Consider the following 17353-nt stretch of genomic DNA (forward strand, 5'->3'; position numbering starts at 1 on the left):
ATGGGCAACATCACTAGCAGGCCCGACGACGGGTCGACGCCATATCTTAGGGACCAAAACAGACGTACGTTGGCTCCAAACTTTTGATTTCTCCCCTCTTCTTCTGTTGACCTGGGCACTCACTCTTCATTCTTCGCAGTGAGCATATCCTCGCTGGTGGTGACCAATCCGCGGAGGCGCAGTTCCGTCAACATTGTCCCAAATGCATTCCCAGCGAGCAGAATAGTCGTTAGTCGATTGTCCGGCGAAACATCCCCAATAGAATACGTACAGGTGCGTTGATTATGCCCGAAAACCTTCGATTTGTTTGCCGCTACACTCAAGCCGGTTGCTGTATTTCCTCTAATCACCGTGCCGTCAGGATCCTGAATCATCGAATAATCTCACCGCCGCACCCAACTTTCTGCTCAAACTGAACGGCGATGACGAGCTTATATTCACATTCACGTTTGTAATTCGCCAGTCACACGTACCTGCTGCTGCAGATGGCCGGCCGGCTACTTCAGATACCAATATCTCTGGCCTAACATTTGTTTACGCCTCTACCCCCAGAGAAGTTTCGAATCTTGTCACGCGAGAATTCCATGCCGATCCAAACCTTCACAAGAACGCCAATGTAGAGCTCGTGGGCGATTATAGCACAGGTGGCAATTCATCTGTGACATTTGAATGGACTTGGAAGTGGAAACCCCCGAAGCCTGTTGAGGACAAAGGGGGCGGTTGGAGGAACTGTTGCAGCGTAAGAATGCGATGCTATTATCAGGTCACTACCTATTTGTTACAGCAGCTAACTTTTATTTTCTTGGTCCCAAGTTTGTCGAATACGACCCTCGAGCCCACCGTTTAGATACTCTGGCGAGCTTCTCCTACTTTGTCTCTAGTACGTAACAGACCCTAATATTGAAACGGCGACAAATAGATACCATGGGATTCTAACGCTGTTTATAGGTCCAGGTTTACCCCTGAGTAACCCCAGTTCACCTTCGCCGCAATTCCTATTGAGCTCGCCTCCAAAGATTCGAGTTGCCTCCACGCAGTCGGTCGAGTCTCGATTAACTGGGGTCGATGTTGATGAGCCCGTCTCTCCTCTTCTTGCACCGAATGAAAGCTTGTCGCAAACGAACACGAACCAGATGCAAGAGCCTGTCAAAGTTGATGTTCCATGTCCCAAGTACGACGATGATGTCACTGTCAGTGATGATGGTCCCGTCTTTCGGGCGACTTTAAAAGCGCTGGAGCAAAAGACTGGCAATATGCGAGTCCAGATGAAGAAGGTTCTAAAACGAGCAGAGCATGCCCATTTGCAGCAAACTGAGGCCAACGATGCTTTTGTTTCCTTCATGGAAGCTCTGCGAGAGGCGTCTTCTACCAATGCGAACGCCTTCCAACCCGCTTTGGAGCACTATTTTGATAAAATCGCACGCGAAGTCGTGGCCTATGAACGCCAGAATACAGCAAACTTACAAAAAATTATTATAGAACCGCTAAACAAGCTATATCAACTCGACATCAAGCAAGCTGAATACAAAAAGCGCGACTTTGAAGAAGAAAGCAAAGATTACTACGCATATGTATCTCGGTATCTGGGTCAGCGGCAGGATTCGGGCAAGGCGAAGAAACTTGCGGATAGTGATTCAAAATACCAAAACAAGCGACGAAATTTTGAGCTGAAGCGATTCGACTACTCCAGTTTTGTGCAAGATCTTCATGGTGGTCGCAAAGAGCAAGAAGTTCTTTCTCACCTGACAAAATACGCAGATGCACAAACAAAAGGCTATCTGGCTACTGCAAAAAGGATTGAGGACTTCCTTCCACAGTTGTCGGCGCTTTCTTCTGAAGTTCAAGAAGCAGACAAGGAGTACCAATATCGACGTCGAGAGCGGGAGGAGAAACGACGACAGCTGGAAAAGTCCAACACCCCTTATTTGGAACCAGAACAAGCAAGCCTGAACAGTTCTGCTCCGTTGTCCTCGAGCCTGAACGGTAATGCCGGAAATACTTCTGACAGCGAACTTGGCCGTGCTGATAGCACAGGCTCGCAAATTAAGAACGCCATTGCTATCAGCGTTGGTGGCCAAGGAACCGCGACCCAAGGAGCCGAGCTATCGAGATCTCCTGGTAGCCAAGGCCAGTCGTCGTTGTCTAGCTCCACACCGGGGGCCAAGTTCAAAGGCTTCCGAGATCTGGAGGAGCGAGATACAGCACAGGGTTTAGTGAGCCAACGAAAGGAAGGTCTATTGTGGGCGCTAAACCGACCGGGTGGTCATGTTGATCCACGAAACTTGAACAAGCAGGGATGGCACAAGTAAGTCATACAGCCTTTTGACAGGCACTCTTTATCAAGAAAAAAGGGGGATGGGATACCTGGTGTGCATGGGATTGAATGTGAAACTAACTATATCCAGATTTTGGATTGTTTTGGATCAAGGAAAGCTATCCGAGTACAGTAATTGGAAGCAGAAGCTGGACCTCCACATGGATCCCATCGATTTGCGAATGGCTTCTGTACGTGAGGCACGCAATGCTGAACGCCGATTTTGTTTCGAGGTTATAACGCCAAACTACAAGCGTGTTTATCAGGCAACATCTGAAGAGGACATGAACAGCTGGATTCTGTCGATAAACAATGCATTGCAAAGTGCGATGGAAGGCCGGGGCGTTCCGGAACCCTCATCGTCGTCTAGGACACCTGCAGATTCGTCTCTTAAGAGGGATATTGGCTCTATTTTGACGGGCAAAACACAGCACTCGGGCCATGGTCCACTACACCATCATTCGACCACAAACGCGGGAATGCCCCAGCGCAGAATAACAGTCGGCGCTCGGCCTGGCGCGGTTCGCACGACGAGCTCAGGGTATGATGAGAACCCAGACAAGCTGCTGCAAATGGTTCGAAACGCGGATCAGGGTAATTGTTGGTGTGCGGACTGCGGCTCAGGGTCAAAAGTGGAATGGGTCTCCATCAACCTGGGCATCATTTTGTGTATTGAATGCAGCGGCATTCACCGGTCTCTGGGTACACATATCAGCAAAGTCCGATCACTTACACTGGATATCAAGTCATTCACAATCGATATTGTCGAAGTCCTCTTGCTCATTGGAAACAGGGTATCAAACATGATTTGGGAGGCTAAACTGAATCCGTCTCAGAAACCAGGTCCGCAAGCGACTCGAGAACAACGGTTGAGGTTTATCACTGCCAAGTACGTGGATCGGGCATATGTTGAGCCAATTTCGACGACACTTTCAAGATATGCGACCCCGGACGAGACCCTGCTGGCGGCTATCAAAAAGAATGAAATTCAGCAGGTCATGTACGCCCTGGCACTCAAAGCCAACCCCAATGTGGTCGATAAGATGAGGGGGACGCATGCAATCTGGCTGGCACTTGCAGCAGCAGATCCAGCACAGCCATCGCTGACATCGAGCGTGAACGCCTCCGAGGCAGATGTTAAAGCTGTTCCCTTCCCTGTTGCTGAACTCCTCACCCAGAATGGGGCAGAAATTCCAGGATCAATGCCCGCTTTCCCACTTGGCCGATTTGCCCAGCAGTACTACGAACAGAAGATGGGCAGAGGCAATAATCCAGGACACGACGTCTTGGGCTCTCTACCCCTTCACCTGAGCTCAAGCGATAGGCCGCAGCGAGAGAGGGAAGCTAGGCTACAGAAACGTGTCAGTGCTGGAGGGCGACTAGCAAAGTCTCCCATACCCGAAAAATAGGAACACAGATTTTGGGATCGATGGACAAGCTTTGCTTTGTGCTATCACGTACATGAGCTGCCTCGGCTGCGAAAGCTATGGGCGGCCAGCAATAATGGGAGATGCTATTACGTGTGAATGAAGCCTTTTTCTTCTTCTTTATTTTCTTAGTCATGGAAGAGGCAAATGTCCTCAACTGTCTGCTACACGCTGACGCCAGTGTGGACGATGCAGGATCGAGTTTTACATGGAAGTTTTGGGGGAATTAATTATGGGCATCGGCGTTTGGGTGGCAGCCTCGTTCTCGTCGCCACGAGCGGCTTTTGCATTTCGCAATGACGATGACACACACGCGGGGAGACAGCACAGATGGGAAGCGTTTTGCGCTCATGGACCAGATGACCAATCAACAATATAGCTTATCCAGGCAAAGAGGTCTGGGAAATGTTGGAAACAGCAGACGTTTGAACGGATGTGTAGGATGGATAGGTAGTTCCTAATAATAATGGCCCAGAGCAGCAGAGTCGGCTGCATATGCGGTAACGATGTTGAGTGTCGACTTGACTGAATCCTATGTTGCTTGTCTTGGCAGTGAAGTTGGTCTATAAACGTACAACCTAGTTGGTAGTGATGACAACTATGGCAGCAGAAGTTGGCCAAAATTAGAATCAGGATTAAGGTCAGATCCGCAGCCCTTTCAGAGGATCGGCCCGCTGTGGCTCCAGGGAGAGAGATGACTATCGATGGTTTGAGTCACATGGCGTGACAGTGTCCCAGTTTCCCTTGGCCGCGGCACATCCTGAATAATGTGTGACACCAGTTGATGACTGTGAAGGAGCTTTCTTAGCGTCGTGGGCGAAGTGGCGATGAGGGTCATCTGCTTTTGGATGTGGCAGGTGACTGCGCGCCGTTGGACGGGTCACTCATTCGGCGACTGAAACTCGCGATTCCTGCCGTTCAAGGGCGGTGGATTGTGCGGGTTGCCTCACAGTCTAGGCTTCCAACAAGACGCTTAGAAGAAGAAGATAGTGGTTACTACCATCCATACGGGGTGTAATATGTTGTACATGGCTTCAATTACGCTAGCTCGAAGTCCCCACCATGAGTGAACTGAGTAGTATTCAGCTTCAAGGTGAGTCAATAGGGTTCGGTTGCCGGTGCTCGTCCGGTTCCTTTTTGAGCCACCATGTCACTTATCGTTGGCCACATATTGGCAATGGATCGTATGTACGTACTCCACGCACTCTGATAACATTGAAGAGAGTAGTAAAACTATACTCGCATCATACTTGTAATATCACTTAACTGAAGAGCGAAACAATACTCCCCTTAATAAAAGTATTTGTATGTGCCGCAATGCGAATGAGTGGTAAATGTAAATGAGTACGTACCGTCGCCCAAGCATTGAGTGGACCGGCCCCAGATCCCCCATCAACACACGGTGCTCGGGTCCGGTTGGTCCTAACAGGTACTTCAAGTAAGTACTTAAGTAGTTACTTAAATACTTAAGCAAGTTACTCCATGTCCGTATTAATACATGTCCGGTGCTTTGTAGTTTAATACCTAGGTAGTCAGCTGGTCACGTCGAACAACCTGCCCCGTGCTGCCAGGCTGCTCTCCACCGGGCTGAGAGCTGGCTCAGGGCTGGCACCTGGCTCATGGGGCTGACATGGCTCAATGTTGGATCGACCGCCCAGCTTCCCCTCCGTCATCACTTGCCCATGTTTTTTTAATTCATCCCAGGCACCTTCGCCCATTCTCCCCTCGATCCGCAATCGTGATTTTCGCCGACATCACAGCCTTGGCCCAGCTGCAGCTGAAGAGCTCTTGTTTTTCCTCTTTTGCTGTTTAACAGGCCCCCGAGGACATGGCACCTCGCAGCGAAAAGAGCCAATTGAAGCGCCAGCGCGTGAGTTTCTCTGCCCATCTTGTACCTCCTTGCGCACGCTTCGTCGTGCTGCTTGTTTCGCCCACGTCACGCTTTCGCTCACCAATCATCCAACCCAGGGTTCGCTGCCCGAGGACGCAACCGAGTCTAAGAAGCCTCGGAGATCGGACCGTCTGTCGTCGCAAACTGTTGGTGCTGTTGGTGCCGCCGCCGCCGCCGCTGACAAGACGCCCGTCACCAACAAGCAGCATCTGCCGTCTCCCGTTACGCACGTCGCCGCTGAGGAATCGAGTGATGCCAATAAGGAGGCTACCCCTACACCCTCTGCAGGCAAGCATGAGGATGTCACTCCGCGAAAGACCGACGAGGCCTTCCCCCAGAGCCAGGCTTTGTCATCACCGCCCCAAGACACCCAGCCGCTGAGCCAGTTTGTCGATCGACACCCTGCACTTTCCGACGATGTAGAGGACGAGGTCAAGGAAGGTGTTTGGGGATACCTGGTGCCTCTAGATCCCAAATACGGCGATAAGCCATTGGTGCTAAAGAGACGAAATGCATGCCCACAGCCAGATAGCGTGGATGCTGCCGTGAATGGTGAAAAAACACCTCTAAACACTAACAAGCCTGCCCCCATCAGGGCTGAGGAAATTTTTGAGCGCAAAAATGCAAAGGGAGCGGCTTCGGGTGGCTATTTGATAGGCCGACATCCTGAGTGTGGTATGTGTTGAAATTGTTTTTATGCCTAATCAGAGCCGCCGTGAGGTTAACCCTGAGCTTCTACACAGATATCGTAGTCAACGAAGGCATCGTTTCAAACCGCCACTGTCTTTTGTTCACAGAGAATAATGGGACGGACACCGTCGCTATTGTAGAGGATCTTTCCAGTAACGGCACCTTTGTCAACGAGGCCATTGTTGGTCGTAATCAGCGCCGAGAACTCGAGGATCAGGATGAGATTGCAGTACATGGCAAGGCCAGGTTCATTTTCAGGTATCCCCAGAGCAGACGCACGAGCGCCTTTTCGCAACAGTATGCATTACTGGAGAAGCTCGGCAAGGGCCATTTTGCTGAGGTGTACCTCTGTATCGAAAGATCTACTGGCCAACGGTATGCCGTCAAAATCTTTACGAAGCCTCCTGGTATGGAGGACAAATCCAAGACGGAAGGCCTCCAGCAAGAAATCGGTGTCTTGATGGGTGTCAGCCATCCAAATGTCTTGTGCCTCAAAGATACGTTCAATGAGCGTGATCGAGTGTATCTCGTCTTGGAACTAGCCTCGGAGGGCGAGCTGTTCAACTTTATTGTAATGAAGCAGAAGCTCACCGAGGATGAGACGAGAAAGCTGTTCCTCCAACTCTTCCAGGGGATCAAATATCTTGTACGTGTATACGTAATCCGCCCATCACGAATACTGCAATGCTGACGTCCCCAATAGCATGAACGAAATATTGTTCACAGAGACATCAAGCCGGAGAATATTCTGCTTGTTGACAAAAACTTGCACGTCAAGTTGGCTGACTTTGGCCTCGCCAAAATCATCGGCGAAGAGTCATTTACTACGACCCTTTGCGGAACCCCCAGCTATGTCGCCCCTGAAATTCTTGCCGATTCCAAGCAACGCAAATACACCAAAGCTGTCGACATTTGGTCTCTTGGTGTTGTGCTGTACATCTGCCTTTGCGGTTTCCCTCCATTCTCCGACGAGCTCTACTCTCGCGATTTCCCTTTCACTCTGTCACAACAGATTCGAAGCGGTCGATTTGACTACCCCTCCCCGTACTGGGATTCTGTTGGTGATCCTGCTCGTAAGCCAAAGCCACCCTATCGAGCTCATTCTTGTTCTGCTCAAGTGTAATACTGATAAACGACAGTTGACCTCATCGACTCCATGTTGATCGTAGATCCAGAACGCAGATTCACCGTGGAACAATGTCTTGCCCATCCCTGGATGACCCAGAACAGCCCCGGTGTAAATGACAGCACAGGCGGTCTTGTGGGGGGCATTGCTGGACTAGAAGTGAACCGCCGTGCACCGGCTCGGGAAAGAACTCTGCTTGCAACGTTGAACTCTGTTCAAGTCACCGCCCAAGTTGCGGTTGGCGATGATAAGGCTCCGGTAAAGGTATTTTCCAAGAACCAGCAGCGAATCACGAACGCTTCAAAAGAGAAGGCACCAGACCACCATCGAGCGGCTGGGGAATTCATGGAGATGGGAGGCAAGGGCGATCAGCAGCTATTTGGTGACGACAGTGGAAGCATATACGCGACAGCAACGAGGACTGGCCAGAAAGGCAAGGCTCACGGCCGATAAACGCACCTCCAAGTTTACATGTACTTGGCTAATGATGGTGCAACTAATATTTTTGAACCAGAGTTGTTTGGATCGTGTTTTATGGACACTGCGAATTATACCGATATACGATTGAATTTTTTTTGTTTATTTTCTCTCGCATTGGCATGTACATAGATTCTTGGGCGTAATGGTTTCATGCGACAGACGGGACATGGCATGTTTCTGTTGGCTACAGAGTAAACTCAATTTCAATGGATAGGCACGGTGTTGTAAGGACTCTGAGGCATCGGGCTGTAAGGATGGGACGCTCAGCCGTTGTGATGCTTAGAATAGCAAATACTCATCTTGCAATATGCGGGGTCTAAGAATTGGTAGCGAAAGCAATGTTTTCACTATGGCAAAGAAATTCGCAGAACTCGCACCGGGTACTTTGGTAGAATGCAACTTTATAATTGAATACACCTGGCGGGTCGTTCATCTTCTACGTGATGTACAATCCTGTTCATCGTGACTTACAAGGAGCTGCACGTGCAGAGTCACATGTGGAGCTAAGCGAGGGCGGTGACGCCTAGCTCCCACACATTGAGAGCGGCAGAAAAATCGGGCGGGGTGTGCGAAGGACTCACAGGCAAAGCCCCACCACAGGGCTATTCAGGCCGTCGACCCTGCCAACGGACGCTCAACATCACATTTTCCGCTCTCGAGTTCCACCCCCTCCCTCTTGTTTGCAGACGTCGTGCCAGCGATCGCGAGACCGCCGCTTTCAGTCTCCCCTCTCTCCCTCGTCCACGTCTCCAAACGAGGGTCTATCCCATTTTTTTGCTCGCTGGTGAACTCGAATCGACGACGAGCCGACCGAAACCTCTCGTCCCTCTTCGCGAGAGGCGAAACCGAAAAATTTCACGATGCCCGCCTCCAAAAATAATGAGCAGCCCCAGCTGCTCTTCGTCGATGGAACCTTTGAGGAGCTTGCTAAGGAGATGGCCGAGTACCTCAAGGCAGAGGAAGCCGCTCAGCTGCTAAGCAAAGAAAAGGTGTCCAAGGAAGATGTGTTGGCCAAATTGGTTGCTGCTTCGGCCGGTCTCAGCACGGTCCCCGAGAAGGAATATACCGCTGCCTCAAACCTCGTGATCCACCTCGTTTTGCAGTCCGCCGACCCTAAGAAGTACCTGCAGACTCTTTGCGCCAACCTCGCCAAGGTCCCCGTCAATTCGTCCGTCCACGGCCCCGGCCTGTCCCTGAACGCCCTGGCGACAGTTTTCAACCTGCTCCCGCCGGAGGACGTCATCCGCGCCCGCATCTTCCTCGAGATTGTCAAGTTCTCGAGGGCACACAACATGTTTGACAGCATGCGCTTGTACCTGGATAAGCTAGGCGAGTGGCTCGAGTCATGGGAGGCCAGCGAGGAGATTGAGCGCATGGTTTACGAGAACGTTGCCGAGGCGGCCCTGGAGGCCGGCGAGGAGTCCATCAGCTACGATTTTATCCTCAAGGCCCTTCGGACCTTTGACGCCGACGAGAAGGACGAGATCACGTCAGAGGATGCGCAGAGATTGTCCCTGCGCGCCATCAAGATGGCCATCCTATCCAACACCCACTTCCTCTTCCAAGACCTCCGTGCGATCCCCAGCATCCAGGCCCTCAGCGACTCTCACCCCATATACTCGCAGCTTCTCGACATCTTTGCCGAGCAGGACCTCGAGGACTACAACGACTTCACCGAGGAGCACGAAGGCTGGGTCGAGCAGCAGAAGCTCGACCACGAGAAGCTCCACCGCAAGATGCGCCTCCTCACCTTTGCCAGCCTCGCCGCTGCCACGCCCAGCCGCGAAATCGAGTACGCCAAGATCGCCAAGGCCCTCCAGATCCCCCAGGAGCACATCGAGATGTGGGCCATCGACGTGATCCGCGCAGGCCTCGTCGAAGGCAAGCTCTCCCAGCAGCGCAACAAGTTCCTCGTGCACAAGGTCACCTACCGCGTCTTCGGCGAGAAGCAGTACCAGGAGCTGTCCACCCGCGTGGACCACTGGCGCGCCACTCTCCAAAACGTTCTCGGCGTCCTGCGCCAGGAGCAGACCAATGCCAAGGCCCAGAAGGAGCGCGAGATTCAGGAGCTGGAGCGTAAGCTCAACAATGCCGGTGTGAGCGGCGGCCAGGGCGGCGGCAACCGGCGGCAACAGAACCCACAGTCACAGCAACGTGAGAGGACCGACAATGACGACTAAACGATTCCCCGCCCTTTTTTTTTGTTTGTTTGTTTTACCATTCAAACAAAAAAATATCAACATGAAAACCCGGAAGATTTAAACAACGTCTAGCGAAAAGCGACGGTTACAAAAGAAGGGAAAAGGGACCGGGTCTCTTGAGCGCGAAAACCACACAAAGACGCAGCGGTGGACCCGTACATGCATCTCACGAGAGGGACCAAAAACGAAAAAGAGAGGCGCCTGAGGGCTGGTGGCGGTATTCTGTATACCGATGAAATAACTGTGTTAATACCGTCGTTTGGGAAAGCAAGAAGGCCTTGACGACAACAAAAGACATGTGCAACGGGGGAAACATTTATTTTTATGCGAATGGCGCTGCCGGTTTAGCATCAGATGTTTCTATTCAAAATAGGATCAATGAAGACTACAAAAAATTTGAAAAATACCTCCTCATCCCCCCCTCCCCGGTCTTTGTCGTGTATGCCGTGATTTGGCGTCCTATTTACACTGTTTGACGCTGTTGTACGACGATAAAGTGTGAGTGAAACCCAATAAAGTGAAAATATGCCAACGGACCGTCTTCTTCTCGCCATGGTATTATACGTTACAGCGTAGCCAGGGCCGGTGGCGCAACAAGCTTCATCTTACATTCCTGTCTAAATGAACACAAGGGAAAAGAAAAAAGGTAAAAGTCTGGAGCTGACTCCCGAGGCTTGACGACCCTACCCCTGTGCCGAGTCCAGCCGGTGCAATTGTAAAATCTATCATGGTGTTTTCTCTCTATCCCAAAGTTGACACTGAAAAAAACAAATAAAGGTACAGGAAGAGCATCGAGGGACCGCTCTGAGAAAAAGAATAATGCAATAGTTATGAACAATAACAGCGCAGCAATACATCTACCATTCCTCAGAAGAAGGATAAACTGGATATTGGCGCAAGAGGAACGAATTCGTGGTAAACTGCGACGCAACTAAAACTCCTTGCCAAACTTCTCAGTCAGACGTGCCTTTGTGTTGGCAAAGACCTGATCCGGCGTAGGGGTAGCATCAATCTTGACCACCTTGGCCTGCTTCTCGTAGTAATCCACAACAGGCATGCTGGTCTCGATAAAAGTACGGAAGCGCTTGCGAATGCTCTCGGCATTGTCGTCGGCGCGGCCGCTGGTTTTGCCGCGCTCGAGGAGACGCTCCTCCATGACTTTTTCGGGACAGTCGAAGAAGAGGACCATTCTGGCGGGGCACACGGACTCTTCAAACTTGTGCGCCTGGTCAAGCTTGCGCGGGAAGCCGTCGATTAGGAAGCGGCCCTTTGTGGCGTTGCCGTTGCTCTGGAGCGCCTCGGTCATGGCGTTCTCGAGAAGCTGGATGGTGACCTCCATGGGCACAATGAGCCCGTTCTTGATGTAGTCGCGGATGAGGTCGCCGAACTGGGAGCCGGGGCGTTCCTGTTCGGCGCGGAGCAGATCGCCGGCGGAGAGATGCGTGAAGCCGTACTGCTTGACGAGGTTGGCGCACTGGGTGCCCTTTCCGGCGCCGGGGCCGCCGAGGACGAAGAGCACCGTGACGTCGGAGGGAGAGAATGTGGGCGAGGATTTGGCAGGCGGGGGGAGCTGGCCCTCGGTCTTGGAATCGCTTGTTCGAGTCATATCTATGGTGGTTCGGAACGTTAGGAGCTAGGAGGTGGTTGACGAGGGGGGTTACATCAACCATACCTTTGCGACGGTTCACCAACCCAACGTATCCGGCTGAGCCAATGGCAATCACGGCAATAAAAGGCCAAAACTTGACCTTGTCCTTGTTGCCAGTCGGCCCACTGTCAGAAGAGTAAAATCGCTGCTGTCGCTTGCCACTACGGAAAGCTGTGCGCGGAGCCCAGGATAAAGGCGTTGTTGAGCAGGCACGGCGGCCAGCCGCAACGGATCTGCTTGCCAGGCGCCACGAGAGGGGAACACGTGAAGCCATTGGCTCAGGTGATGTGCACAGAAAGACGAGAAGAAGAAAAAAAAAAAAAATCAAGAGGTACGAGATGCAGTGTGATGGGTTGAACGCCAGTCGTGTGTGAGACCCTGGTTCCGTCGTGATTTTCCGCACGTGGGACGAGCTCGCCAAGGAAGAAAGGGGGCGTGCTACAGACCTGCAGGAAAGGAGGGAGGTCCGACAAGACAGCGGAGAGCAAGAATCGAAGAGGTCAGGTTGTCGGGGAACAAAACGAAGGACGTGGTTATCATCAATTGGACGTGTTGGCTAGAATGTGGTGGAAGAAAAGGCGAAATAAAGGGGGCTGTTGTTGGACGCTGCAGGCGCCATCACGTGGGGCTCACTTCCCAGGCTACACCACGACTGAGGAACGGGTTGTTTGAGGTCAATAGTTTGCGGCCAAGGCATCAAGCAGGCTGATGAATGTAATGCAAAACTAAAGATGAGCCTGCTTTTTGAATACAGGCAAGAAGAGCTGCTCGAAGTCTGAGATTTGGGTCATGATCACTGCACACACCCCGAGCTTGGCGACTTGCGTGAACATGCATAATGAGAGTTGTTGGTTAAGCCAAACCGCAAGCACTGCGTTCTCAGCCTGCCTTCAATGTTTGGTTTCGACGGCCGCCCCGAGGCTCTTTCCGGGCACAGGCGCATGTGACGTGAGACCATCCAGCATGCGACCAAGGTCGGCTGGTTACAGCCGCAACTCCAACTACAACACAGCTTTCACACCGACGATATGTCTCGACGCAACCACCACATGTGCCATGCAGCCTGCTAGACTGCTAGACTGCGGGGTCGTGATAACCAGCAGCAACTTCTTGGCAGGGATGCTCAACGTGCTCAACCGTCAACCCGGCCAACTGTGCTAACGGCCCGACTCAATAGTGCCGCTCACCCGCGCAAGAATAGCCTCCCATGACACAATACACACCCATCAAAACTCTCCAAGAAAGATACTGCTGTGCCTAGTGTTTCGAATTAAGAATGTGGTCACGTCTTTGGCCAACTTTGCTGATAAAAAGGCAACGCCGCCTTGTACAGTACGAGACAAAAAGTATTTAACCAGATGAGGTACCTGGCTATATATACTATAATATATATAGAATATTAGTGCATGCTTCTGGATGGGTAAATATGTTCTGCCACAGATTGTATGTCCAGGTCCTGGTTTCTTTTTTTTTTTTTTCCTTTTTTTTTTCCAGCTCAGGAGAGACATTGACTAATGTGTTTTCTCCAGAAACTGAGTGCTTTCAACACACACTCGGAAATCCTCATGGTAGAGCTCTTCAGGGTATTAAACGAAAGCCTATACGAGTTCAACCCTGCGGGTGTGGCATAGAACGTTGCCTTTGAGGCTTTTGAGCAAGGCAAGCATATACGTCTGGGTCTCACGGAATAATGCAGAGACAACTTAAAGGCGGCCATAAACTCTCCTAGATTTATTCAGCTAGTAGCTCCAACTTGTGCACTCTGAGCTACACGCCCGATAACATCTTCATTTCCTTCTGCTGCAAAGACATCTTATATTGGGAAAGGTCATGTTCCATCATCATAATGTACTGGGTGAAGAAAATATAGAAATATAAATATATACCTTTGGGGGGGATTCGAGCGTTGGAAATTATCTCAAATATACAACCAACCAATCGCCGTCTCTTCACTGAAGGGTTCCCCCCCTTGCTCAAGTTAAGAATTTAGGCACCGTTGTAGGCAAGGTAGTTGACAGTGCCAGAGGGAACACCGGTGAGCACGTTCTTGGTAGCAGTGTCCTGGATCTTCTTGCAAAGAGCGGCAGGGGTAGTCTTGCCTTGGAGCGCACTGAGGTAGGCAGCCAGACCGGCAATATGGGGAGTAGCCATGGAGGTACCAGAGATGGTGTTCTAAACCTTGTTAGAGCTGGTGCTGAAGCAAAAGCGTGTCTCCGAGCTTATCGAGGTACAATACTTACTGTGCGGCCACCAATCCAGGTGGAAAGAACATTGCTACCAGGAGCGAAAATATCGACAACTCTGCCGTAGTTGGAGAAGGAAGATCGGCTGTCATTTTCCGCAGAGGCACCAACAGTGCAGGCAGAAGGCTCGGAAGCGGGAGAGGTGTTCTGGGCATCCCGGTTATCGTTGCCAGCGGCGACGGCAAGGAAGACACCAGAATTGACCAAAGCAGCAGCACCTTGGTTGACGGACGCCGAGTAGCCACCTCCCAGGCTCATGGAAGCAATGGCGCCGTTGGGGCAGCCGCGGGTCTTGGAGTCCTGTGCAACGTAGTCCATGCCACTGATGATACCGGAGTAGGAACCACTGCCCTGGTTGTCAAGAACCTTGACACCATAGAGCTTAGCCTTTTTGGCAACACCGTAGGTCTTGCTACCAATGGTACCAGCGCAGTGAGTCCCATGGCCGTGGCCATCAGTGTTTTGACCGCTGATGAAGCTCTTAAGAAAAGTGGCGCGACCCTCAAACTCCTGGATGATATTGTTAAATTTCCTACTCCGCACTATGGAGTTTTGACGGCACAACTTACGGGGTGGGAGGCCTCAATACCAGTGTCAATGATATATACGCAAGTACCCTGACCAGCACTATCATCGTAGCGATAGGTGGTGCTTCCCTTACTGCGGTGAGAGATGCGCCCAAGACCCCAGGGAGCACCGCTCTGCTCAGTGATGCCGCTGATACGCATCACAGCGTCCTTCTCAATGAAATCGACCTATGGCGCAGCGGGTCAGGAACAAACAACTACATGTCTCCTTTGACTACCTAGGTAAGTGGGAGGGGGTACTTACACCGGGGTGCTCACGAAGCATCTTCAGCTCCTCCTTGGTGAGGGAGCCTGCAAACCCATGGAAGGCGTGCTCGTAAACGAAGTCGGCTTTGGAGGTAAGAGCGCTCACCGTATCATCGGTAGCGATACGGGCAATATCATCCTTGAACTTGACAATATACTTGTCGGCAATGATGCTCTCAGCCTGAGGAGTGAAGAGAGGAGCTGGCTCAGCGCGCCGGCCAATAGTGGCAGGGGCAGCCAGAACGGCTGGGAGAAGAGTGAGAAGAGCAGACAGATGCATGATTGCAAATTCTAGTACGGGACCAAAGACCAGAGATGTTGGGCAGAAACCGAGGTTGATTTGATGGAATGAAGCTTGCGTGATGAGGATGAATCCAGGACAGATCCAACTTCAAGGCGGCGAAGAAAGGTCATTTTATATTCAAAAGATGCCGTCTTGTTGTCTCCATCTAGGTCAATGTGTAGACGATCTAGGTTGAGAGGGAATCCTCCATCTGAAACCATCACCTTCCAGAACTGGAAGCTGTTTGTTCTTTGCCGACGTACAAGATTGTGACGGCGAAGCTAGACATGCTGTAGAACAAGGCCTTGAACGGCCGAATCTGCGGGAATCGACGCTCAATATTTGGCGCCTAGGATAATACACTAGAAGTGGCTCTGTCGGCGACGGCGTTGATAACAGCTTCTTGTTGAATGCTAGCGTGGAAAGCAGTATGTGGTCAGGAATCCGGGGACTGAAGGATGATGCAACCTTGGGATAACGATGCCAAGCTCCATTGATTGCTTTTGTGAGGCTAGGGAAGCCTCATAGTGGCCATCTACGGATATCACGAGACTTGACGAATATCAGGGACGTGTTCCACTGCATGAGAAGTACATTGAAGGGACTGGCCGTCAAGGGGAAGAGAGAGGGAAAAGAAAACAAGGGGGGTGGGTTTCTGTAAACACCTCCTTGACTTGAAAGCTACGCAAGTAAACAGGATGTTGTTGTCCATGCCAGTTTAGTCTCATTTTGCGTCATTTCCTAAGCAGAGAAAATCTTGGTTTCGGCTGTTGTACAACCCTTTTTTATCTTTTGCGCAAATTCAACACCCTTTTCGTGTTGCTGCCTGTGAGCGCTTTCCTCGGCCAGTTCCGAATGTAATCTGGGCTTGGTGGTGACCATCATCATCAGCATAGCCTGCCAAACCAACAAACAGGGTGTAGTTGGGGAGGTTTCAGAGAACACTGACGAGAGAATTCCTCCGCGTGGACCAATTGAGGATGAAAACCATATGAAGAAGTGAATGGTTGCCGACTTATCATCCACAGCATCACCAACCAGGATCACCAACCTCCAGGTGCCTGTTCAGCCAGTAGTGCTCAACACTGACAACTCATTGTCGCATCATGTGCACCATGATGGGTGACGAAGTTGCAGGTTGCAGTTGTGCTGGCGCCCGTCGCGACAAGCATTGCTTTTTGCCGAGAGCTCAGAAGATAAGAATGACTGATTCATGTGGTGCTGAGTGGTGCTGACGGTGCGATGTAACCTCCAAATGTTCTGCACCCGTGTGCCTTCCTATTTCTTCCATAGTGCGAGTCGCTTCATTTCATTGATATTGTGGGGGAACAGTCCAACACCGCCGAGGCACCAAGTCGGCGATGCACGACGCTGCAATGTAGAGCCTAGCGCAACAATTTCAACCACTACCAAGGCCTGCTTCCCCATGTGGCATATTTCTAATAATAAGCATCTTGGACCTGTGGGATAGTTTGGTTGTGGGGGCGCTGAGGTTAAGTTAGCTCAGACTGTTTGTTGTCGGTAATAATGGCAATTAACCTTCCGGTACCTGGCTACTGTAGGAGAGGGCCCTAGAAACTTGGCCATTGAACGGCTGCCTTGAACAAATATCAATATGGGGCAGAGTTCTTTCCGCTGCAGCGTCATAGTCAGGTATTGTCTTATTCGGGTAGGATATTGCGGTTGCAATGGCCGCCCATCTGCCCGAGCATCGATCCGTGAATCCGTAACCATGACCGTGGCCGTGGCCGTGGCCGTGGCCCGGCCCGGCTTGCTCACGCCAAAGGCTCCAGGCAACGCCTGTGCAACATGGGGGTCGGTGTGACCATCTAGGTGCTGAGAAACAATATCTCATTGGATGAATCATAGCGGGGATCCCTTGACTTCCGGATGAAGCTGAGATGAAAGGATTCTGCCCTGGTGCACATAGTCTCGGGGTTCGGAGCAGATGATGGCCATGCCAATGCCCACTCACACTGCTCCTGGAGAGACTAGGAAGCAGGGAGTCGTTGAGATTTCGACGAGATAGGCAAGAGGTGAGCCTGCGCGTTGCAAATAGAATTCTGGACCAACAACCATGTTTATTATGCATACATACGTACGTACGTGAAGACATGCCGGTGGCAGTTGAGCAGCCATATTCGTCAGGAGAAGAAGAACCACAATAGAAAACGCAGCGATGAGCGAAGCGGGGACCAGGTACGGAAATCCAAGTAG

The 17353-nt window shown here is 51.3% G+C and overlaps 5 protein-coding genes across 5 annotated transcripts; 3 read left to right on the forward strand and 2 right to left on the reverse strand.

Moving 5' to 3' along the window:
- MAA_05679 (ARF GTPase activator) lies at positions 1-3723 on the forward strand (the record flags this gene model as incomplete). The annotated part of the gene is made up of 6 exons (XM_007823677.2): positions 1-64; positions 140-273; positions 362-739; positions 814-880; positions 949-2305; positions 2406-3723. The coding sequence occupies 6 exons, from the start codon at positions 1-3 to the stop codon at positions 3721-3723; spliced, it is 3318 nt and encodes a 1105-aa protein (XP_007821868.2).
- Positions 3724-5379: 1656 nt separating this feature from the next.
- On the forward strand, positions 5380-7901 carry MAA_05678 (SMAD/FHA protein kinase; the record flags this gene model as incomplete). Its single annotated transcript, XM_007823676.2, has 4 exons — positions 5380-6307; positions 6376-6968; positions 7026-7395; positions 7462-7901. 4 exons carry the CDS (start codon positions 5380-5382, stop codon positions 7899-7901), a joined length of 2331 nt encoding a protein of 776 aa, XP_007821867.2.
- Positions 7902-8788: 887 nt separating this feature from the next.
- MAA_05677 (eukaryotic translation initiation factor 3 subunit M) lies at positions 8789-10108 on the forward strand (the record flags this gene model as incomplete). Its single annotated transcript, XM_007823675.1, has 1 exon — positions 8789-10108. The coding sequence occupies one exon, from the start codon at positions 8789-8791 to the stop codon at positions 10106-10108; it is 1320 nt and encodes a 439-aa protein (XP_007821866.1).
- Positions 10109-11060: 952 nt separating this feature from the next.
- On the reverse strand, positions 11061-12051 carry MAA_05676 (Adenylate kinase; the record flags this gene model as incomplete). Its single annotated transcript, XM_007823674.1, has 2 exons — positions 11061-11737; positions 11802-12051. 2 exons carry the CDS (start codon positions 12049-12051, stop codon positions 11061-11063), a joined length of 927 nt encoding a protein of 308 aa, XP_007821865.1.
- Positions 12052-13763: 1712 nt separating this feature from the next.
- MAA_05675 (alkaline serine protease P32) lies at positions 13764-15133 on the reverse strand (the record flags this gene model as incomplete). Its single annotated transcript, XM_007823673.1, has 4 exons — positions 13764-13949; positions 14018-14530; positions 14590-14775; positions 14852-15133. 4 exons carry the CDS (start codon positions 15131-15133, stop codon positions 13764-13766), a joined length of 1167 nt encoding a protein of 388 aa, XP_007821864.1.
- Between the last annotated feature and the right edge of the window lie 2220 nt (positions 15134-17353).

The sequence above is a fragment of the Metarhizium robertsii genome, assembly GCF_000187425.2.
Source record: "Metarhizium robertsii ARSEF 23 chromosome Unknown MAA_Scf_2, whole genome shotgun sequence".
Taxonomy (NCBI): Eukaryota; Fungi; Ascomycota; class Sordariomycetes; order Hypocreales; family Clavicipitaceae; genus Metarhizium; species Metarhizium robertsii.